The 23648-nt window shown below is 40.7% G+C and overlaps 1 protein-coding gene across 3 annotated transcripts in view; it reads left to right on the top strand.

The window, feature by feature from the left end:
• Nucleotides 1–22738, top strand: part of slx9 (SLX9 ribosome biogenesis factor) — a 135878-nt gene extending 113140 nt beyond the window's left edge. Inside the window, exons 3-8 of one of the 3 annotated variants that reach the window (XM_067988006.1) lie at nucleotides 8363–8425; nucleotides 8963–9122; nucleotides 11602–11667; nucleotides 19170–19289; nucleotides 21254–21378; nucleotides 22221–22310. In XM_067988006.1, the coding sequence (XP_067844107.1) occupies nucleotides 8363–8425; nucleotides 8963–9122; nucleotides 11602–11667; nucleotides 19170–19289; nucleotides 21254–21338 (494 nt within the window). In that variant the 3' untranslated portion in view covers nucleotides 21339–21378; nucleotides 22221–22310. Of the gene's footprint in view, nucleotides 1–8362; nucleotides 8426–8962; nucleotides 9123–11601; nucleotides 11668–19169; nucleotides 19290–21253; nucleotides 21379–22220 lie in introns of all 3 variants that reach the window. The other 2 variants (XM_067988007.1, XM_067988005.1) reach the window with 2 other exon arrangements.
• Nucleotides 22739–23648: the final 910 nt, after the last annotated feature.

Below are 23648 nucleotides of genomic sequence, written 5' to 3'. Positions count from 1 at the left end.
CCACTCTGTCAGGGCAACTATGGATGGGCAATAAATGCCAGCCTTGCCAGTGATACCCACATCCTGAGACTGAATACAAAATGTAAAGTTATGATGTAGTAGCTTGTTCTCGAATTCTTAGATTTAGACAAACTCCACTTCACCATTTCCTTTCTCGTGAGTGAAGGAACCTCTGTGATTCCAACTGTCAGTGATATATGATCAGCTCCTTGTTCCAATAAAGGGAATAATAACATACAGCATGCCTTGGTAACAAAAATATTCAGCATTTTATGTAACTGTTATCATCTTGGTTGAAAATTGTAAGTATATGTGTTAGCCATGAAGATGCAAGTAATAGTTGTGGTTCAGTATGCACTTGTAATTCTGTGGGCCTCGATGATGCTTGAAGGTGACACTGTAATGCAGAGGGGTATACATGTGCTTCCGTATTTGCCATTTAATGACCTGTGATGTATTCACAGATTTAAAGGGACGCTGTTATAATAGTGGCTGGAGGGAAATTGCAGAGAGCTCTAGACCTTTTTGTCAAATACGTCATGAACAGACGGGAAAATAAAAAGAGAACGTGCACTGAAACAAAAAATATACTGAACAGGAATTTTTTATCTTGGGTGTTCCAACATATACTGCACTTTTGCCTTTCATTTGGATCTGGGTGTGCTGGACCCAGTACACTCTGGGAATTGTACATGTGCTTGTAAGGAAGTCAGTGTGATACTGAGCCTTACAGACCAGAAAATCCCAGGTTTGGTCCCTAATCTGTGCTGAACAAACTAATCTCAGCTGGCGCAGCATTACACTACATTTGGGGCCTCCATCCCCTGGACTAAAGAGGGGGGAAATATTCAGCTTGGGCTCCCACTCCTGATTGGTATCTTGGGCTGGGAAATGTCTGGCTGCAGTGTGAGAACATGACCAGGCTTGGTTGTAATGTTATCTATGGTCAAATAGCCTGCACGTACTTGCTGTCGAGGTTCAAGCATAGAAAACGGGTATTTAAATGAGTTACTGGAGGACTGCTGTCACCTGTTGAACTGTACCCCAGTGAGAGCTGAGGGAAAAGGATAAAATCAGGAAAACAAAAAATACTACATTAAAGCAGGAATTGGGAATTCTGTTGAATGCTCTTTAGTTAGTTGATATGAGCAAATCAGATGCCACCATAATTGGTGAACTTGCCTTCTCTCTAAATTGGGGAAATTGTTTAACTTCAAACATTGAACTGCCATCCAGTGAAGGAGATTATCATCTTCTGTGTTCTTGCTATATTTCACCCTGATCCAAAATCTGAAAAGGCAGAGTTCTGAAGGGACCCCCATAAAGACTTGGGTTTCAATTGAACTACCACAGATCAGATTAGTTTAAGACTGTTGAATTGATCATCTTTGTTTTTTAATGTGAAGTAAGTTGAGGGGTGGCTTCTAATGATTCAGAATTGTCAATCGCAGCATTTATAGAAAGAAGGGTTGACCATTCCCATTGCTGAAGTTATTATATTCCCTCTGTGCAAATCCTTCCCAATGAACAGACAGTCACCAGACAATTGTGTAGTGCAGAGTGGATAATTCAATCCTGAGAGAGCCACAGCACAGCTCATCAGACTGGGCACAGGATGTAACATATCTGGGTGTGCTTTCTTTGGAAGAGTCATAAAAGGCACAGATATGGCATTGTCTCCTCCAATGTCCAGTTAACTAGAAGTCAATTTATTAGAATCTCGTGAGTAAATTCTGCTTGCTGCATTAGCTTGCTCTCTTGGCTCCTTCTTTGTGGGGAGGAATGTAACGTACATACTGTCAAAGGCATAAGCTCACAAGGTGGTTTTGTTCCCTGCCTCTGGGCAAAGCAGTGGCAGAGGGTAAATGTCCACTTCTGGCACTTGCCTTTGAGATTGCCATTTTATTTTACCTATAGGCAGGCTGAACCCATATCCAACCTGTACAGACCAGCCTTTGTGGATTTAGCATTGCTGGCCTGTATAGATTTTCACTCTACAATGAGAAGACCTGCAGACGGAATGGTCAAGTTGTGAACGCGACTTCAGATCGACTTTGCGTGCGTAAATCCTGCATAGACGTAGTTGTTTTGAGTGTTGCTGCTAACCCCTGAATCTACCTGGGGCAAATTCAGAACTCAGAGAGCTGGACCGTATTGCAGAACTGTTTTCACTGTGAAGTGATTCGGAAATATAAATGATGTTGTAAGATTTGTGGTCCTGCTAGGCTTGAATCTTCCAGAATCCTATGAATAGCAAAATTGATAACATAGCAACCTGCCCCCTCTTTGGGTATTGTGTACCAACTGAGACTTGAATTCCTCATGGTAATATGAACTTGTGCCCTTTGTATTTTGTGACCGTCCCAATTGAGAGCCATGCTTAAGAGACAAGAATGAGTCCAGCTATTTGCCAGGCCACCTCCAGTTACCACCACTTACCCATTTCACTCAGGACAATGTGTGTATATGAGGTTTCGTATGCAAATACAAATATATGTTGCCGTAAGCCTTCAACTCCTTCATTTGCTACCCATGAGAATTCCTCAGACACTCCCTCAGGAGGTTGTATTTTTCAAATTGTTTGCTTTTTAACTGGTACATTTCTAACAGTGAAGCTTAGGGACCTACCATGAGCTGAGCTGCCTGAATTTGTTCTCAGTCTGGCAAGCAATCCAATTTTACTTCTGAACGGCAAAGTGTATTATCTTACTCTGATCCAGCTCTGTGTGAAAGTAGGCCTCTGAATGTCTCTGTTGTAAAGTAGCTGTATTGATTGCCCTACTTTTCAAATGAGTGGACTGGCACCCTATAACAGCACAGTCATTCTGAAGGATAGCATGTTTAGCTGCTTATTGTAATCATGGTGAAGTGGAGCTCCTCCAAAAGTGCATCAGGCTCCATGGTGAGGGGACATTCTTAGCTGCCTAGAATATTTCAAGAAAATTCACCAGGTTAGTGAATAGAGAAAAGTACCTTTTTTTTATATAAACAATTTATCATACCAATCTAGTCTGCTGCTGCTTTAAAATAAAATGTTACATTGTAAAGTCTTTGCTGCAGAAGGTGAAAAACTTTGGATATGTATTTGAAAAGGAAAAAATTTGCAGGGCTATGGGGAAAGAGCAGGGGAGTGGGACTAAATGGATAGCTCTTTCAAAATGCTGGCACAGGCATGATGGGCCGATTGGCTTCCTTCAGTGCTGTAAGATTCTTTCTCCGGTGGCTAGTACTGAAATGTCATTTTGGAATTTTGACAGCAGTTTGTTCTTGAACAGGCAGGATCAGAGCCTGCCTGAACATTTCCCATCAGTGAAGCAGTGCCCTTTTAATGTCACAATCTCAGCTTTCAATAAATATCACTTGAGGCACTTGATGCTGGGACACTGGGAGAGCAACGCTTGAAGTGGAGATTGATAATTTCTGAGCACTGCTCCTCCCCTCCACCCCCCCGCCCCCCTTTTTTTGCGATGTGGTTCCTTTCGAGTCATTGGGATGTCAGTACGAAATGGTCCCATTTCTCCCCGCCTTCAGCCGCTCTGCACCTATAAAAGCTCTGATGCCACCAGGGGTGTAAAGCTCACTTTTCAGTTGAGTGACTGCTGCGTGCCTGTGATGTCAAATCAATGTAAGAGCATCTTTAAGGCCCTGAAATGTATCAGCATTCCTGGAAGGTGGGCGGGCGGGCGATCTGGCACCATCTGATGGTGGTGATTATTTTATTTTTGAACAACTGGATTATTCTAATGATTTTCTGCTAAGCCTATTTTAGTGTGTCATTCTATTCCTTGTTTCTAATTTGTCAAATATGTTAAAGTAGACCATTACTTATTGCTATAGAGCAATGTATAGATCTCTTTTTGAATTTCTGTCATATAAATGCAATAACTAGCAAATTAATGATGCCAAATTGTAAATGTATTCAATTTTATTGTGAGCTTATCAAGTTGAAATTCTCTATTTTTTAGGCTGATGATTAAAGAAGCATACCCAAGCTATTTTTGTGCTGCAGTGTTTAATTGAGACGAGTGTTATACACTTTTAAAAAAAAATCCACGTTACACTTGCATGTGTAACATTCTTAAAGTTTGAGTGAAAGTAAAAAAGACGACTTGCATTTATATCGAGCCTTTCACAACCTCAGAATGTCCTGAAATGCTTCACAGCTGATGAAGTATTTTTGGAGTGTAGTCATTGTTGTAATGTAGGAAATGCAGCAGCCAATTTGCACTCAGCAAGGTCCCACAAACAGCCATGTGATGATGACCAGACAATCTGTTTTAGTGATGTTGGTTGAAGGATAAATATTGGCCAGGACACCGGGGAGAACTCCCCTGCTGTTTTTCAAATAATGCCATGGGACCATTTACATCCACCTGAGAGGGCATATGGGGCCTCAGTTTAATGTCTCGTCCAAAACACGGCACTTCCGACAATGCAGCACTCCCTCAGCACTGCACTGGAGCGTCAGCTTAGATTTTGTGCTCGAGTCTCTGAGTGGGACATGAAACCCACAATCTTCTGACTCGGAGGCAAGAGTGATACCCCTGAGCCATGGCTGACACAGTGAAAGGAACATGTGATCTATTCTCACTTTTGCAAGTCCTGCCCTAGGCAATGTGTATCTCTGGCTTACTGGGCAGGGTGAGTGGCCTGGTTCCAGGATACTTCCCAGTGCTGCTCTTTATTGTCCACTGGGAGATGTTTAATAGTGGTCTCGTGGGTCCATTTTTTCCCCCCTCCTCCCTGGATACAATGAGGATTTCTGATTTTGAAAAAGGCAACAGAGCTCACAGCCATAGATCGTGTTTAAATTAGCATTTGGGGCCCTAAAGAGAGGCTCATTGACTCCAGTGCCAATATGGAATCCAGAGCCCGAGGGATTATAATAGCAAACAGCAGGTTGATGTTTATTTTTGTACCAACTCTAACCTCAATTTGTCATTTTCTAAATGTCCTATTAGTAATAACAGGTACTGTGTATGATCTCATTGTCTTAGCAGCCGAAAATGGCCTTTTATGGTGTGTTTGACTTAACAACAAAACATAGTTCAGTCCTGCCTGGAGCAAGACCAGGTTGTTTAGCTCTCGGAGCAATGAAAGACCTGTACAGCTTTCCAAATCCACACCCATTATAAATGGAATAACTGCCTATGCATTTCTAATGTTGAAAAGTAGAAGTAAAAAAAATATGGACAATCTCTGAATGTTGCCCCTATTCTTTCACTGAAATGTTTGCACTATAATATAGAAATGCCAGTAGATTGTACACCCTGCCCCATGCTATTCCAGAGTTCTAGCCAGGAGCACATATTGAGAACCATTCCCCATTTTACCCCCAGATATATTGGACACTGGAAATTGTACAGTTATTTTGATAAAACCAAATGTAGACAGGGAGAAAGGGTAATAAGACCAAATCTTTGGTCCAGAGCCGGTCAGGGGACGAATGCTAGGGGATTGAAGTCACGGCCAGGGAAATTGGAATTGGGCCACCATGCAAGTTAAAGCAGAATTTTTTTGACTCAAATTTAGCCCAAAGGAACCAACAAAATCCGGGTTCTGGAAAACTGATAACAACCCTTCGTCTAAATTGTGATCTATTTCAAAAAGTACTCCTCATAAAAATTGTGATTTGATCTACTTCACTACACTGCAAAATTTCAGCCAAAAACTCTACTAAAATAGGGCAGAGATGTACTTGGAGGGTTAAAATTGGTGCTGGAATGGTTTCCATAGTAGCAGTGATAGTAATGTGACGTTCAGTCAGGCAGCTCGGATCTCTCTCTCTCTCTCTCTCTCTCTCTCTCTCCCTCATTGGATTGGTTCTGATTATGAAGAGAGTCCCAGTAGAATTAAATATTAAATGCTAATTTTAAAACCGAAGTACACAGATGTATTCTGATATGCCTTATATCAAAAACTGGAAGGGCTTCCTGGCATGGGCCAAGAGGACAGCCCCAAATTAGTGGATCTCACCGAAGAATTTTGGAAGTTATGCATTTTCGATGGAATAATGAGGAGAGGTGGTACAATTTTAAAGGGGTGCAGCAACAGAGAGCCTGAGTCACATACACAAATGTATGAAGGTGGCAGGACAAGTTGGCATTATAAACAGAGGCATAGAGTACAAAAGCAAGGTAGCTATGCTAAACCTTTATGAATCACTGGTTAGGCCTCAGCTGGAGGATTGTGTTCAATCCTGGGCACCACACTTTAGGAAGGATGTCATAGCCTTGAAGAGGGTGCAGAGGAGATTTACCAGATTGATACCAGGATGAGGGACTTCAGTTATGTGGAGAGACTGGAGAAGCTGGGATTGTTCTACTTCGAGTTGAGACACTTAAGGGGAGATCTAATAGACATGTTCAAAATGATCAGGGATTTTGATAGCGTAGATAGGGAGAAGCTATTTCCAGTAGCAGGAGAATCGGTGACCAGAGGACACGATATAAGATAATTGGCAAAAGAACCAATGGGGAGATGAGGAGAAATGTGTTTTAAATAGTCAGTTTTATGACCTGGAACCCACCATCGGAAAGGGTGGTGGAAGCAGATTCAATAATAATTTTCAAAAGAGAATTGGATAAATACTTGAAAAGGAGAAATTTGCAGGGCTATGGGAAAGAGCGGGGGAGTGGGACAGATTGGATAACTGTTTCAAAGAGCCGGCACAGTCACTGCGTCCTTCTGTGCTATATGATTCTATAATTCTGAGAACCGAAAATTAAGAGTATCCTGCACAAGTTAGGAGATTATTATCCAATTGTTTGATTTGTTATAGATGTGGAAGTACTTTTATACTGAAAACAACTCTCCCAATCTTTGCTTCTCCTTTTAAATAAATTCCTATTGTAACCTTCAGTTGAACCTCATGGAATTCTTGATGACAAATGAGAACCTTAGAATGATCATCTTTGCTCAAAGAAAGTTGTTTCCATGAGCTGTTGAGTGCTTGACGCTGATGAGCTATTCCTCAAGTTGCATCTATCCGCAGAAGGTTTAATGGAAATTTTGTAGGATAAAATAAGTAGCTGATTTTTTATAAAATATTTTTTGTCACTTCTGAAGATTTATTTTGGAATTTCCCATAGCAAGGTTACGATGCTTTAAAACACCATTTATTTATTGCCCCTTTCTTTATACGTATGCCAGCAGTCTGAAGAATGTTTGGGTTAGTTCGAGATCCACATTGATAACACATTGTGTACTGCAACGAGTAACCCACTGAGTGACGTCCTGCATCACTTTTCAAAGTACATATTTGGTATATGTTGTATAGTCCTTCCAAGTACAGTAGATAGAATTTTTATACATGTTTCCAGTGCTAAATGTACAATAATGCTTAAAGTGCGCTAAATTGCAGCAGCTACATGATTCTGTCTTAATTCTTTCCCCTTTTTTTTTAAGAAGGAAACTAAGTTACAGGCCAGTCTCATTGTTATAGGAACAGGAGTAGGCCATTCAGTTTCTTGGGCCTGTTCCGTTGTTCTATCAGATCACGGATGATCTGTATCTTAACTCCATTTACCCGCCTTGGTTCCATATCCCTGAACACCCTTACCCAACAAAAATCTATCAATCTCAATTTTGAAATTTTCAATTGACCCCCAGCCTTAACAGCTTTTTGGGGGGAGAGAGTTCCAGATTTGCACGTCCCTTTGTGTGAAGAAGTGCTTCCTGACATCACCCCTGAACAGCCGAGCTCTAATTTTATTATGCTGCCTTGTTCTGGACTCCCCCACAAGAGGAAATAGTTTCTCTCTACCAACCCTATCAAATCCTTAAATCATCTTAAACACCTCAATTAGACCACCCTATCTTCCATACTCAAGGGAATACAAGCCTAGTCTAAGCAACCTGTCATAATTTAACCCTCTTAGCCCCGGTTAGCATTGGTGAATCTGTGCTGCACCCCCTCGAAGGCCAATATACCCTTCCTGAGTTGCGGTGCCCAGAACTGAGCGCAGTACTCCAGATACGGTCTAACCAGTTATGTCAGGCAGACAAGAGCTGAAATTGTGATGCTAGGCCTTGCCACTTGTAGAATGGGAAGCATTAAAGTAGTCAGTACTGTAAATAACTACTAGAAGAACATACTTGTTCCCAAACTGTTGATCTTGTAAAAATGGCTGGCGACCAACGTCATACTGCCAAAAAATTGTTTGCACTGGTATGTAACTGCACTCCCAAGTCCACAGGTCATAAATAGTGATTTGGTGAACCAGATTTTACAGTATAAGTTTGCAGTGTTCATGACTATGGATATCACTCTTTCATCTCTGTGGTCCTGCTAATTTTCCCCAAATCATTTGCTTTCCTGCAAAACTATTGTGATGTAGAACTGTCTGGTTTTCTTCTGCAGGTGACAAGGTTCAGTTATCAAAGAAAGAGAAAACAAAACAAAGGCATGAGCAATGGCTTCAGAGTGAGTACATCTCATTTTGGTCGAATAATTTTTTAAAAGCTGTTTGATTTTACAATACACGTAGATCAATTGAAGAAGTAAACAAAAGAGATGTACTGGAACTTCATTTTATAAATGCAAAGGGGACACCTTGTTAAGTGAATGGCAGATGTACACCACCTTCTGGGGAGCCTGTGCTTGCATGTACCGATTGAGCAAGGTTTTCCCAATCTTGTTTTGAACGCAACATTCTCTCTTTTTGTGTAGGCTCTCCAAAAGGTTCTAAAATGTAAATTGAACATTAAAGGGGTGATTTAATGATTTTGCATGACCGGCATAGAGCCTATGCCACCCGCTGTACATTTGGGGAAACTTTGGATGTAGGCGGGGCAGTTTCCCAAAATGTGAAGCCAGCAGGTGATACTCCGTGCCGGTAGAATGAAATTAGAAAATTACCCCTTTAAAAACCCATGCACTTTTAAAAATTTGCATTCAAACCATAGCAGAAGAAACTCTGCCTCAGAGGGTAATCTTAGATTCTGACATTCTATCTTGCAGAGATCGAGATGATCAAATTAGCACAACAGAAGAAGAAAGCCCAGGAGAAGCGCAAAGCCACCCCTGTGGTGGGAGACATGCAGCCACTTGCTGATGCACTGCCGGAGCTGACGGATTTGATTAGTGCTAGCAATGTATCTGTGGCTAAAATATCAAAGAGGTACTGACTGACATGATATGAATACAAGGGCTTGCTCATTATTTTTAGTGTGATTTGTCCTTTACACTTTGCTTTATTCCCTTTTTATAAGGTTGGAGTATCTATCTGTCCTTTTATAATACACTGTGATATTGCCCCCCCCCCCATCTATCTGTGTGTGTATTTGTCAAGGAGTACAAGATAATTATGAATGAGGAAGGCCAATCAGCCCATCTTATTTCCCCCACTGCAGCATCTAATCAACTCTTAGAATGATTCCAGGGTTTTGGCCTTCACTGCTTTACCCAGCAGACCATTGATGGGTTGATCACTCTTTGCATTAAGAACTTCCCATCAGTTCTATGTCCTCTTGGCCTGCTGCCATAATTTAATTTTCTGGACTTGGCTTTTCCGTACTTTTTACTATCTAAGATACCTCTAAGATCATCTCTCAGATGCCTCCTTTTGAGGCTTAGAAGTCGAAGTTTCTCCAGTCTTTTCTCACAACTCAGACCTCTAAGACAAGGGATGAGCCTTGTCACTCTTCTCTGCACTGCCTCTAATACTTGAATATGTCCCGCATTTCGGAGGTTTAGAAGATATCAGGAATCCGAGAAAAACTGCACAGGGGAAAATGATGGTATCAGGGAGAAATGATGTGAGTAGTGATGGTGAGATCCAAGCAGCAAAAGATGCTCCCAGCAAAAAGGATTTGCAGGATTGAATGTAGCAAGATCCTCGCAGGGTGAAACACTTGGAAATTGCCTGTGTCTTACAATCTACAGCAAAGTGACCTGAAAGGAAAAACCTGTCAGGTTTAAGCGAGTGCTGAAAAGAGAGAACTGCTGAGGTTTTGAATATGGCATGATGGAGATTTTTACTAAGGTTGTGTGCTCTTCGTTACAACACTGCCCCCAGTGCTTTAAGCGAGATTCCAATTTTGAATTAAGCTGCAGTCTGCTAACATCGCCCCCTCCCCCACCCTGCTCCTCCCACCTGCCCAAAGACCTACCGACAAGTGAAGAATAACGTTGGGAAATGCAGCACCCTGGTTTGGGAAATTTATTGCATAAACAACATTGTACATGCTTTATTACAACAAAATTAAGGCCAAAATACTTAGAATGAATGAAATTTCATACAGATTGATTACTCATTAGTTATTTTTAGGAATTGTTATTAAATAAAATCCAACCCACCTTTGAGAGTGATCCATTGCTTTTCATTTAATTTAATTGAAGACATTTATTTCATATGCATGCAGCCGCAGGTTTTAGTCCCAGTATGTATAATGAGCTTGATTAGCTGTTTACAAGTCTGTTCAACAGAGTACCTCATGAAAGCTGAGGGGTTGACTTTGTTCTTGCAGCCAGTAGTGAATATGCCTTTGGATGAGGGTTCTATTCAACCGAGATAGTTGTGGAGGAACTCATAGTATCCTCGTTCTTCATTCCATGATGGAGAGAATTGTGTGAGTCCTGAGGGTCTGTCATGATGCTCTTCCTCCATCTGAAAAGGGTCTGGGAATAGTAGACTTGTGTTGCAATGTGTAAAGTGCGATGGAAAAATGTAAATGTTGGTTATAAGTTGGATTGTTTCATTTTGTAAGCAGTAGCAGTGAAAAATCAAATTCTGTGTGTGCTGGAAAATTTTTACTGACTTCCCCATCCTAATTTGAAATAATTGCAATTAATGAACTGAAATTAAATGAAACTTGTAGTCATGATAATAGAATTTATAGATCCTATAAAACTCTTGATTTTGACTTTTATAGGACAGCAGCAAGGTACTTAAGAACAATGCTTGCCGGATGCCATTAGCCTATACTGAAGGTGAAACCAAACAAATAATCATCTGTTTATACAGTACCACTGTTTCTGGTTTGACCTGCTGCGAGATTACTAGAGAGGGGATTGTTCTCTTTAGAGCAGAGAAAGTTATGGTGAGATTTAATAGAGGCGTTCAGAGTTATTAGGGGTTTTGATAGAGTGGATAGGGAGAAACTGTTTTCACTGGTAGAAGGGTCGGTAACCAGAGGACACAGAGTTAAGATAATTGGCAAAAGAACCAGAGGAGAAATGTTTTATGCAGCGAGTTGTAATGATCTGGAATTCACTGCCTGAAAGGGTGGTGGAAGCAGATTCAGTAGTAACTTTCAAAAGGGAATTGGATAAATACTTGAAAAGGAAAAATTTGCAATGCTATGGGGAAAGAGCAGGGGAAAGAGACTCTGAATGAGATAGCAGCTGTGAAGGAGGTGCAGCTGTGGCCATGCTACAGGGGCTATGACTCCGGCACAGGGGCAGTTGCAGCAGCTCTCAAAGTGATACAAGAATACTGCTACAATTCTGACAATGGCAGCAGATCTTGCCATGATTCTAACAGCGGGACACCTCTTGTGTGCTAAATAGAAGAGCTGTGTACAAATGCCTTCCTTATCAAATACAGTTTTTACTAAATTACAGGATGTTTAACAATTGTTTCTTTTATTTTCTAACAGTGCGAAAAAAAAGCCTGAAACAACACAGTACAATAAGATGCGGCATGCTCAAAAACGGAAACTAATGTGAGTATCAAATGCTCTCAGTACTCGAGAGGTATCTGCACAACTCCAGAATGGTTTCAATAAACCCTCCGGAATTATAGTGAATGCTAATCCTAGTATCTCTCAAATATTTGCAAATCTGAGTTGATGGTTTGTATAGAAAGAGAGCAATCCTTCCAGAAGGATATGTTGATGGGGTTAGATCAAGAAGGGTGAGGGGAGGCGTGTATGGAGCATAAACACCGGCATAGGCCTGTTGGGCCGAATGGCCTGTTTCTGTGCTGTACGTTCTATGTAAAAGAACTTGCGTTTTTATAATGCCTTTCATAACCTCAGGATGTCCCAGAGCACTTCACAGTCAAGGAAGTATTTGTGAAGTATAATCATTATTGTAATATAGAGAAATGTGGCAGCCATTTTGGACACAGCAAGGCCACACAAACAGCAGTGAGATAAATGACCAAATAATATGTTTGTGATGTTGGTTGTGGAATAAACATTGGCCTGGACACCGGGAGAACTCTCCTGCTTTTCTTCAAATAATGCCAAGGGATCGTTTATGTCCACCTGAATAGGGGCCTTAGTTTAACGTCTCATCCAAAAGATGGCACCTCCGGCAGTGTAGCACTCCTTCAGTTCTGCACTGAAGTGTCAGCCTGGATTATGTGCTGAAATGTGTAGTAGGGCTTCAACTCACAACCTTCTGACTCAGAGGTGAAAGTGCTACCACTCAGCCACACCTACTTAGCTTCCAACCCATGAATTATAGTAGAACAAAAACAAACCTGATCTGTACATTCCCTCTGTTCATGTATTGGCCTTTTCTCCTACCCAGAACAATATTGTGTTTGATTTGGTTTCTCAGCTTTATCTTTACGCTGTTTGAATATTGAACTTTAATTGGGGAATAAATGAACAGCAGTACCGAATCCAAATTGATGACTGGCTCAGGAATTGAAGGTTCTTAATTCAATAAATGTTATTCCTGTCCGAGAATGTTGTGTAAGGGATTAGACGAGTATTTTGCAATTGACTTGAATAATTATTTATTTCTTTTTCCTCCTTTCTCTCGCTCTTGATCCTTCCTATAAACTGTGTACAATTTATACTGTTGTTAAATTATTTAATCTGCTGGGAGCTGTAGCAAAGTTTGACTCATTGGCTTAATTTATTTAAAACGTGAAAGTGGTTCATTTCTTTCATTTTTAATTAGTAGTACTGTACCCTTCAAGTAAAAGGACTGCTTTATTCTCTTGTATAGATTCGCATGTTGAATGAGGATGTGCAAAATCTTTATATCTTTCGAGATCGTCATCATTGTATTTGTGAGAAGAAACAGACTGATCTTGTCAGTTAGAAACAAAATTTTGGAGGATCCTATGTTTTTAAAGATTGAGGAGCCATTACAGACTGCCTCATAGTATATATTGTTATATGCGTCTATTGTAGTCTTAGTAGTTCCTGATTTTTATCCTTCATATGAATTAATTGTAAATAAATGCAGTTGCTTTCTTTTGTAAAGCTCTGCATTGTAGTATCCTTTTACTTTGAAGAGTTTGGCACAATTATCATACCATTTCAGTGTACAGATTACTGTATATTGAGTAATTGTTAGCCTCTCCGGCTGATGTGTGAGTGTGTGAAAGAGAGAGAGATAAAAATCAGAAATTGTGACAGGGGAAAATAACTATCAGCAAACTTCTGCCAGAGAAAACTCTAATCTTCCTCCCGAACTCCAAAGCAAACTGAGCAAAATATTTCAGAATATTAAAGCAACATTACTCAACACTGACCCGTAACATTTCATGGATGACATTCCAGTAGTCAGGACTGAGTGAGACTGGAGCCACATCGCTCCATGGAGTACTTGATGATCTATACGTATTTCATGAACCTTCAACCCATTTTATAACCAGATTTTGTTTTTAAAAAAAGCCGATTTAACTAAGTATTTTACTGTACTTTCAAGGCATTCTGTTCCACAGATCTGCTGTTCTGAAAGGGATTTTCTATTTTAATCTCTGATTGTGTTTAATCAATGTTTTAGTCTTATCCCCTGGTACTGCAGTCACAGTTTAAGTGAAATAGCCCTTTTAGATCCACATTATCCTTATCAAAAAGGACCAGAAAATGTCTCTTTTTACACTTATTATCGTATATTGGAATCATCCATTGTGTAAATATATATCATGGGCCATTGTCCATGTATCATGTGTTGCTGCAAATCTTTCTACATGAAATTCAGGCTCCCAGGAGTTTACAAGCAGCTGCTATGACTTGGATTTGTCAATTTAGATCACTTCCCCAGGCTAGCAGCTGAATATCACAACTGTGCTTTAAATTCCAGATTACCATGAGCAACACCACAGGAAACCTGTAAAACAAACTCCGTTTACACTTACTATCGGACATTTTGTAGTATTTCAGCAGTATCCTGGACGACGAAACTTTGATGTCCAGGGGACCAACCAAATGCATTCTAGATGCACTGAAGGAAGATTTAGGGTGTGCGTTCACCCATGCGCCCGCTGACCTACATTGACTCCCAGTCTGGCAATGCCATGATTTTAAAATTTTCATCCATGTTTTCAAATCCCTGCATGGCCTCGCCCCTCCCTATCTCTGTAACCTCCTCTAGCCCTACAATCCTCTGAGATCTCTGCGCTCCTCCAATTCTTGCCTCTTGCCCATCCCCAATTTTAATTGCTCCACCATTGGTGGCCTAGGCTCTAAGCTCTGGAATTCCCTCCTTAAACCTCTCCACCTCTCCTCCTTTAAGACACTCCTTAAAACCTACCTCTTTGACCAAGCTTTTGGTCACCTGTCCTCATATCTCCTTATGTGGCTCAGTGTCAAAACTCATTTGAAAATGCTCCTGTGAAGTGCCTTGGGACATTTTACACTGTTAAAGGTGTTACACAAATGTAAATTGTTGTTGATCACTTTTCTATACAAAAAAAAACACATTTTTCTTTCTGACCTCCTGCCAGGTACCAGAAAGACACAGTGTGCGATTAGCATAAGGTTTTCAATAAGGCTCTTAAACACTGAAATCAGGTGCATTAGGTTTTTGAAGCATACAGTAGATGCAATAAGTACACTCAAAAGGTAGTACTTATAACCAAACCTGATGATGGTTGGGGATTCAAACGTGTTACAGTTCTGAGCTCAGTATCTTGTACATTTCTCTCGCTTCCTGTACGTGACAATCCACACGAATTATAGAAAAGTTTTTTTTAAAAACTCCATTTAAGGAGAATTTATCTGACTTATGCCTTATCTGTAACTTTAATTTTCCTTACTTAACAAGCTCTTTTACCGTTGGTTTAACTCCCTTACTTTGTTATCGATAATTTCACTCTTGTTCCATATAATTGCTATTCTACCAAACCTTTAATTATAAGTCTGTCTTTGTTTCTGTATCATTGGTACCAATTAAAGATGATATACGTCCAGATGTTTTCCTTTGCAGAGCTAACTGTTTTCCCACACTGTTATCAAATGATTAAAGTTCTCTGAAACTTTAGGAACCAGTATGCAATGGCATGTCTTCAATTAAGTCTCTTATTACTTCATCCTGAAGCTGACCATTGCTGTAGGGTCAGCCCTGGCCCAACAGCCCAATGGTACTTTAAAGTGACTTGTACTTCCCTGCTTAACAGGTGAAGGCTAAAGGTTAAATAGGTTAACATTGCTACAATATAAAGAGAAATCAATAGTAGTACAACATTAGTGCACTTAAGGATAGTCTGATTAATCCTGTCGAGACCAGAGGTGTAATGTGCCTGCTAAGTGAGTATTACAGCCAAAATTCCTGGCTTGGACCATAAGCATGAGCCGAGAGCTCTCCTAGCACCATTCTGCCCTCTGATAGGGCTTTGCACTGGGAATGGGATGGGGGGTGGGGGAACAGGGCAGCAGAAACAGGTGCAGTAGTCAGAAGGTCCCAAAGCCCTGGAAAGCATGTTCAAAAGAGGCGACAAACAAAAAGCATGTACATGCAATCACTGTAGATCTTTGAGGTCCTCCAGGACCCCTGCAGAATCTCTGGTCTGCAGTTGATCTTGGCACAAGCCCCACCACCAACAGGTGCCCTCTGTTTTAGCACATCATGGCACTGAGAAAAGTGAGGTGAAAGGGCCAGTATTATCCTCTCCCACCCCACTTTGATGCTAACGCTCAGTCAGGATCTTACACTGCCCAGAGATATCCTGGAACAGGGTTGGAGTCCTGAACGTTCCCCTATTTCTTGGTAATACATAATGGATGGAGAAGCCCAAACATCCCACTTTTTGGAGAGCATTTAGACTGACAATTATTACTGGCCCACCTGATAAACATGGAGCCTAATCTGTTAATGTGGTTTGGGATATATGTCTGTGATGGAAAGTACTGTCATGCTCAAGAAGTAATTGCTTTGGAGCCCACCTTTTTTTTTATTAAAGGAAATACATTAGGCACACCCAAGAAGTGATTAGGCTATCTCCTAACATTATCCATTGGTTTAACCTTATTATCCTTTTTTGTATAGGAAATGACAAAGTATTTGCCTCTTAACATAGTCTATGTAAAATTGTCAGATGATGACTACAGTTTCATGATCTTTGAATAGTTGATTGCATAATCCAAAAACCAAGAGAAGAAATGAGAGGCTGTGGATGTAATGCGCAGATGTGGTTTTTTTCTATATTTAGAATGTCATCAGCAAATAAACATTGGTTTTTGTTTGTGAGCATCCATGGCAAATTCCTCAATTATTAAAATTGCATTGACTGTTTTCAATCTCCCTACATTGGTTACCTGCCAAGATTAATTGGTGTCAAAACAAATGTCTAAGATTACTAGATGTGATCTCTGTCACGTTTATGATAGTTGAGCTGCAGACAGAGCCTTGTCCAGTTATCGTGACCACCTGCTTTCTGCTGCCAAACCAATTTTCAGTTCAGCAAGTTGACTTGCCAATAATCTTTGGTGTTTTCGTTCTCTTTAGAAGGTTTCGATGTGATGCTTGATGTGACTCCTAAAAATACTAGTATGTTGTATATACTGGCTATACCTTGTCCACTAATTTAGTTCCAAAGATGTCAGCACAAAATCCAGGCTGACACTCCAGTGCAGTACTGAGGGAGTGCTGCATTGTCGGAGGTGACGTCTTTTGGATGAGATATTAAACCGAGGCCCCGTCTGCCCTCTCGGGTGGACATAAAAGATCTCATGACACTATTTCAAAGAAGAGCAGGGGAGTTCTCTCTGATGACCTGCCATTATTTATCCCACAAGCAACCTCACACCCGGATTATCTAGTCATTTATTTCATTTCTGTTTGTGGGACCTTGTGCACAAATTGGCTGCCGCGTTTCTTACATTACAACCATGACTACACTTCAAAAGTACTTTGTTGGCTGAAAAGCTTTGAGACGTCCTGAGGTTGTAAAAGGTGCTATATAATTGCAGTTCTGGCTTTCTTTCTTTCTGGCTTTCTTGCTTTCTGAAATCCAGTAGATTTATTTTTTTTAATAACAAGTTGCATCTGAAATCTTTTTACTTTTCTTTCTGCTCTGCAAATGAATACTGATTGTGGCCATTGGTCTTTTGAGCATTTTCCCCCCTCCACTGAGGTTCCACTATCAGGTCTGTAATTTCTTGGTTGATGCCTCCATTCATTTTGAATATCAGGACTACTTCAGTTGGTGTGTCATCCCTTGCTACCTTAACTGTCATCTTCTACCATCAATTGTTGCCTTAACATGGCCGTTCCCAACAGAAACTGTCTGCAGTACGGAGAAATAAAATGCTCAAAGTTTATTGAGTGATGATCTTTACATAACTTGGTGCTTTGCATTGGTACCTCCCCAAGGGTGCTGCACCTCACAAAAGTCAGAATGTGTACAAAGGTGGTTACACTTATATTGATGCACCTCCTGATATCAGAAAGTTCCTTCCTCATTTGCTTTCGGGTCCTTACTCTGTGCCACCTCCATCCAAGGAGTTTGAACTTCGGTTTTGATGGGAGACTGGCCTTGTGCTCTAAAAATGGCCTTTGCTGCACCTAAAGCAACTGGACCTCCAGGGTGTCCTCAGTGAGTGGGGGATTTTCTCCACATTTCTGGTTCCAGCAACAGCTTCTGTTAATATAGTACTGTTAACATAGAAGCTGAGATTGTTCTCCTTGGAGCAGAGGTTAAGGGGAGATATAATAGAGGTGTTCAAAATTGTAAAGGGTTTTGATAGACTAGTTGGGGAGAAACTGTTTCCACAGGCACGAGGGTCGGTGCCAAGACACACACACTTACGGTAATTGGCAAAGGAACCAAGGGAGAGATGTGGAGATGATTTTTTTTTTTATGCAGCGGGTTGTAATGATCTGAAACGTAGTGCCTGAAAGGATAGTGGAAGCAGGTTCAGTAGTAACTTTCAAAAGGGAATTGGATAAATACTTGAAGAGGAAAATTTTTGCAGGGCTATGGGGAAAAGAGCAGGGAAGTGGGACTCATTAGATAGTTCTTTCAAAGAGCCGACACAGGCTCGATGGGCTGAATGACCTCCTTCTGTGCTGTAAGTTTCTATGAAAAACAACACTTTTTGCTCTTAGCTGTACAATATTTTTCTAAAGTTTGTCAGTGTAACTCCAGTGAACACAGACCTTCCATCACGGCCAGAAAAAAAGGTCACCCCATACGGGTGAGTTGCAGCCACCGAAGAAGAGCTGTTGCCATTGCTTAATTTCTCATCCCCCAGCCAGTTGGATAGGCTCCCTGCACAATTAAAATTAAGAGTGGGTAGCCTTACAAGGTTTGATGAGGAGAGCCCTTTGCCACCGTTGGGAGGCCCAGCCACTAGTCTGACATCACAAGTTTGGGAGTTCAGTGTATTAGATTGTTGTGGCTATTCTCCAGTTAAGAGATCATAATCACATAGGCGAAACAAGAAAATTAGTTTAATATTAGCTGCACATGTTACAGGAAATGAATGTTACACCAAACCCAATTCATTGGATTTTTATCTGCCCAGTGCTGATTGTACTGGCATCAGTGGGAACAGTTGATGGTGAAAACAGTTCGTTAAGTCTGCTGCTGGTGGATTGCAAATTAATGACTGCCAGTTTGAGCCACATAAAGCAACTACTTGTTATCCTGAGAATAACATACTGGTACTATACATATTTACAAGAAACTTATGATGCTTGGACTGCAGGTTTGTACATGTCAATACATGCAGAGCTTGCAGTTTTAAGAATGACTTTCTTGACTATAGTGGTATTGGTTTTCTCCTAATCATACACACATCATCAGAACTGAGGATGCCAGAATATCTAGTGAACAAAATTATTGGATGTCATCATGATATCCAATAGTTTGTTGAGTGTTTTTCATTTTTGGGTTGTACTTTCTGGCTGGTTCTGGAGGCTTATGGTTACTATGGTTTCTGGTTATGGTTTCTTGAGTTTGGAGTTATGGTTACTATGCCTCTAAATTTTCTCTCTGCATATATGCTGACGTTGCACTTATTTATTTATGTTTCAGAGAGGAAGAAGTGGCCAGATTCAAAGCTACGATTGACGACCCTGCATTTAAGGCAAACCCTCTTGCGGCAATCAGTGAGCATCTTCTCAAGAGAATGAGACAAGAGGATGAGGATCTGAAGTAAGAACTGAACCTGCACCACAAGCAGATCTGGAAAATACCGTGATTTTTACCAGTGAACGTTTGAACGCTCAGGAAATAATGAACTAACACACATGTTCTCACCTGACCATGTTTGCCCAAACTTGTGCAGAAAATGCTGACTGCCCACATTATTAATGTGTGTGGTGTCCCTTAATGCAATAAACCTGAATTTTCTCTCATTTTCAAGCCAATGGAAACCTAAGATAGGGTAGAATTGCCATTTAGATGAAGAGACATTGAGGAAAGGCAAGTAGGAAATAAGCAGAAAGCTGTTTTGTACTGCAAGAATTTTTCTTCTTTTAGCATTTTACAAAATAATTTTTTTTTTTAAAAGATAATATAATAAAGTTTGGCTGAATCCCACAGCTCCTTATTGTTGCCCCAGCAGCCTATTTCTACATTCACAGATATTTTATTTCTGATTACTTTGTCTTACACAAACTCATAATTACCTGGTCACATGGATTTACAGCGCAAATGGTGCACTTTATTCCATGGCCGATTTTCTTCCAGTGATACCACTGGAATTCTGCTGCTGCCGAGGTAAGTTTTTTTCATCTTTGCAAACTGATACCTTACATATTGTCCACCCGTGAAGCAGACTTTAATGTATTGTCGTGGCTCTTTTGTGTAAGTGCCAGTGTGTAGTTTAAACAGAGGAATACTTGGGCTGGCTCTGTTTTGTTTTTCTTCGAAGGAATCCAGACGTATTACTAAACCACTCAGGTCACTGTTAGTAAGTAACCTGGTGGTGATGAGGCTACCTTGAAACAGAGTTGCTACTGGCAGTTCCTAAATTTGAGGGGATGGAATCTTTAGACTTTGACTCTGTAAATGCTAGTCTGCCCTTGTGCAAATTAGCTCAGTCTTTTCTCCAAGCCCTGATAGCAACTGGGAGGTGGGAATGGAATACATTCCTCTACTGTTTTTATCACTACTACCGGGCAGAATATCTAGTTAGTGCAGACTGTCGTTGCTCCTAATTACTGTCAGTTGGACAACTGCCTTACGATGGCACGAGTCACCTAACGTGAGTCTCATTTTTATCTAACTTTATTGTAAAGTCTAGAAGCAGCTGTAATACAAATCGTCGAAGAGTTAGTGATGATGTGCATAAGCACGCAAGGTACTGAAATTAAAATAATATAGGAGCTTTGATGGTGCAGTGTGCTGCTTGTCTAATTTGAGTAACAGTGGTAGGACATGAGTTCCCACCAGCAGGTTACCCCAGAGGCATTTTCTTTATTCTGGTTCTACCATCAATAATGGGTGCTGAATGGAGATGAGCAGCTTCCCTGGAGGACAGCATGAAGAAGCAGCAGGTGAGTTACAGATCACAAACATTAATAAAAAGGTCTCATAGAACTCAACAGCAACAACTCTCATTTATGTAGTGTCTTTAATGTAGTAAATCCCAAGGTGCTTCATAGGAGCGTTAACAGACAAAATTTGACACCGAGCCACATGACATATTTGGATAGGTGACCAAAAGCTTGGTTAAAAAGGTAGGTTTTAAGGAGTGTCTTAAAGGAGGAGACAGAGGCGGAGAGATTTAGGGAGGGAATTCCAGAGCTTAGGGCCTAGACAGCTGAAGGCACGGCCGCCAATTGCGGAGCGATGAAAATTGAGGATGCACAAGAGGCCAGAATTGGAGGATTGCAGAGATCTCGGAGGGTTGTATGGCAGGACGAGGTTACAGAGATAGGGAGGGGCGAGACCATGGAAGGATTGAAAACAAAGATGAGAATTTTAAAACTGAAGCGAGCATCACTGACTCAGACCTGGAAGCAGATCACGAACTCCTCTCAGCCTTGGGCTTGAGAGTAGTTCATTGCAAAGGGACTGAAAGAAGGAAAAATAAAATTGCTAAGAGAAGAAAGGCAACAGGATTTGGTTTTGAAAGTGTATATGCATTGCTGTACGTTTGTCTTTTTATATAGATGCCGACTTTGCCACATGGGTTATTACAGTAAACATGATTCATTCAAAACTACAGGTGCGCAGCATATTTTGGAAATGAGATGAAAATACTTGGGATCCCTGGAGTTACAACAGCTTGAAAGCAGTAAGTACCAAATAGCAGGTTGGGTAGAGGGGAGTAAGAAGAGAGAATCAGGTAATTGTAACCTAAGTTGCTCGGCAGGAAACCGGAGCGATCAATCGGCCACCTTTTTACACCCGCCCGATTTTATTGCCAGTTAAGTCAATGAAAAGTAAAATCAGGCAGGGTGTAAAACAGACGGCCAATCCGATCCCTTCAGCTTCTCGCCAAGCAGATTAGGTTAAAATTACCCCCAATGTGTAAGATTTGGAGTGAAAAGGAGGAAGAGTTAAAGTGGTAATGTAGAAAAGGGTTATTTCTTCATCCTCCATCTTACCAGTGGTATGTGCAATACAAGCAATGTACAATTTACCTTGGAGGGACTCCCAACATTACCAACTGAGATGAGAAAAGCTCTGTGAAACCACTGTCGTGCGTTTTGTGTTGTAAAAATTTTGTTCCTGACACAATGATGCCTCTTGAAGAAATATCAAAAGGGGTGAAAGTCGAAGATGTTCATTCTGCTGTTGATCAGGGCGATCCAGAAAAAGTACTGATGCTTTCAAGTTGAGAGTAATTGCTGTAAAGTAAAGAAGTTATGTTGAACCTTTATAAAACACTGGTTCGGTCACAACTGGAGTATTGTGTCCAATTCTGGGCACCACACTTTAGGAAGGATGTGAAGGCCTTAGAGAGATTCACGAGAATGGTGCCAGGGATGAGGGACTTCAGTTATGTGGATAGACTGGAGAAGCTGGGGTTGTTCTCCTTAGAGCAGAGAAGATTAAGAGGAGATTTGATAGAAGTGTGCAAAATCGTAACTGGTTTAGATAAAGTAAATTAAGAGAAACTGTTCTTGTTGGCAGGTCGAGAACCAGAGGACACAGATTGAAGATGATTGGCGAAAGAACCAAAGGCGACGTGAAGAAAAACTTTTTTATGCAGCGAGTAGTTATGATCTGGACTGGAATGCATTGCCTGAGAGGGTGGTGGATGCAGATTCAATCATGGCTTTCAAAAAGGAATTGGACAAATATTTGAAGGGAAAAAATTTGCAGGGCGACGAGGAAAGAGCGGGGGAATGGGACTAACTGGATTGCTCTGACAAAGAGCCGGCACAAGCTTGATGGGCCGAATGACCTCCTTCTCTGCTGTTGTGATTCTATGTACATTTTAGCCAAGTCTCCCTGCTGGCAGTTTCTGCCAAGTGTCTGTCTGTACCTTCATTACCAAGGGTGAGATATGTACTTCTATCTTTGTGAGTACTTGATTTGAACACACTCTCTGGAGGCGACATTGATGACAATCTCTCAGTATTTATAGAACTGGTTCTTTGGTTTGGAGAGAGCACTAATAAAATCACATTGATCATTTTTACTTGAAATTATATCCAAGTTTGATTTATCTTCAGAAATAATGATGCTGAAATTCCACTTAGTATTACATACTTGTATTGAGAACAAAATACCATTTTTTTCCTTAGAGCTTTAACATCCTACAGAGGGAGAAAAATTGAATAATTTAGCAGTTTAATTTAGTAATGCCTATTAGACAGCAAAGATTAGGTTGTAGCATACATTGCATTATGTTCTCCTGCTGACCAAAGAACACCTAGCAGAGTTAGATCCAATCCTGCATCGGCAATGGCACCTCTTGGGTTAATATCCACCGGGTTTCTTGACATTATTTCCAAAGCAGCATTCATACATTCACTAAACGATATTGTTTTTGATCTGACTGTTCAAGTTGATATCGCTTTGGCATAGCTGTAATCTACATTGGCCTTAATATTTAGGTCAGAGTTTCCTCCCTCTAGTTTTTGTACTATTTTGGTATAGTTTGTCTGTATTGAAGGTTGAATGAACGAGGAGGAAGGTCAAAAAATCTCCACAACTGGCAATGATTTGCTCTCAGATCACTTAAGTTAAAGTATAAATGCACCCTTAATCCAGTTGCACAGCATGACTGCTTATTTGTTTTACTGATATTCTGTGCTCGCCAAATTGAGTAATGTCATGGTAATGTTGGGGAATAGAACACTTTTAGGCACCCAGTGTCATAACTGAAGAGAGGGTACAGCTCCCTCTACTTTGTTCTGATAATATACTTGCAACTTAACCCTAGCTCAGAAGAATAGCCCAAGTTCTTCTTTTTCCATACTAGTCATCCTTATTACTCATGTGGTGCCAGATTGTGGGCACTTCTGTGCTGTGGCATTGGATTTAAGGATGCATATAGACATTACTTAAATTAATGGGAATGAATTGTTGCTGGTTTTGTTTTGGGTTTGGCCA

Source organism: Heptranchias perlo, chromosome 7 (genome assembly GCF_035084215.1).
Source record: "Heptranchias perlo isolate sHepPer1 chromosome 7, sHepPer1.hap1, whole genome shotgun sequence".
NCBI classification, from domain to species: domain Eukaryota; kingdom Metazoa; phylum Chordata; class Chondrichthyes; order Hexanchiformes; family Hexanchidae; genus Heptranchias; species Heptranchias perlo.
This window is presented reverse-complemented; position numbering and strand designations above follow the sequence as displayed.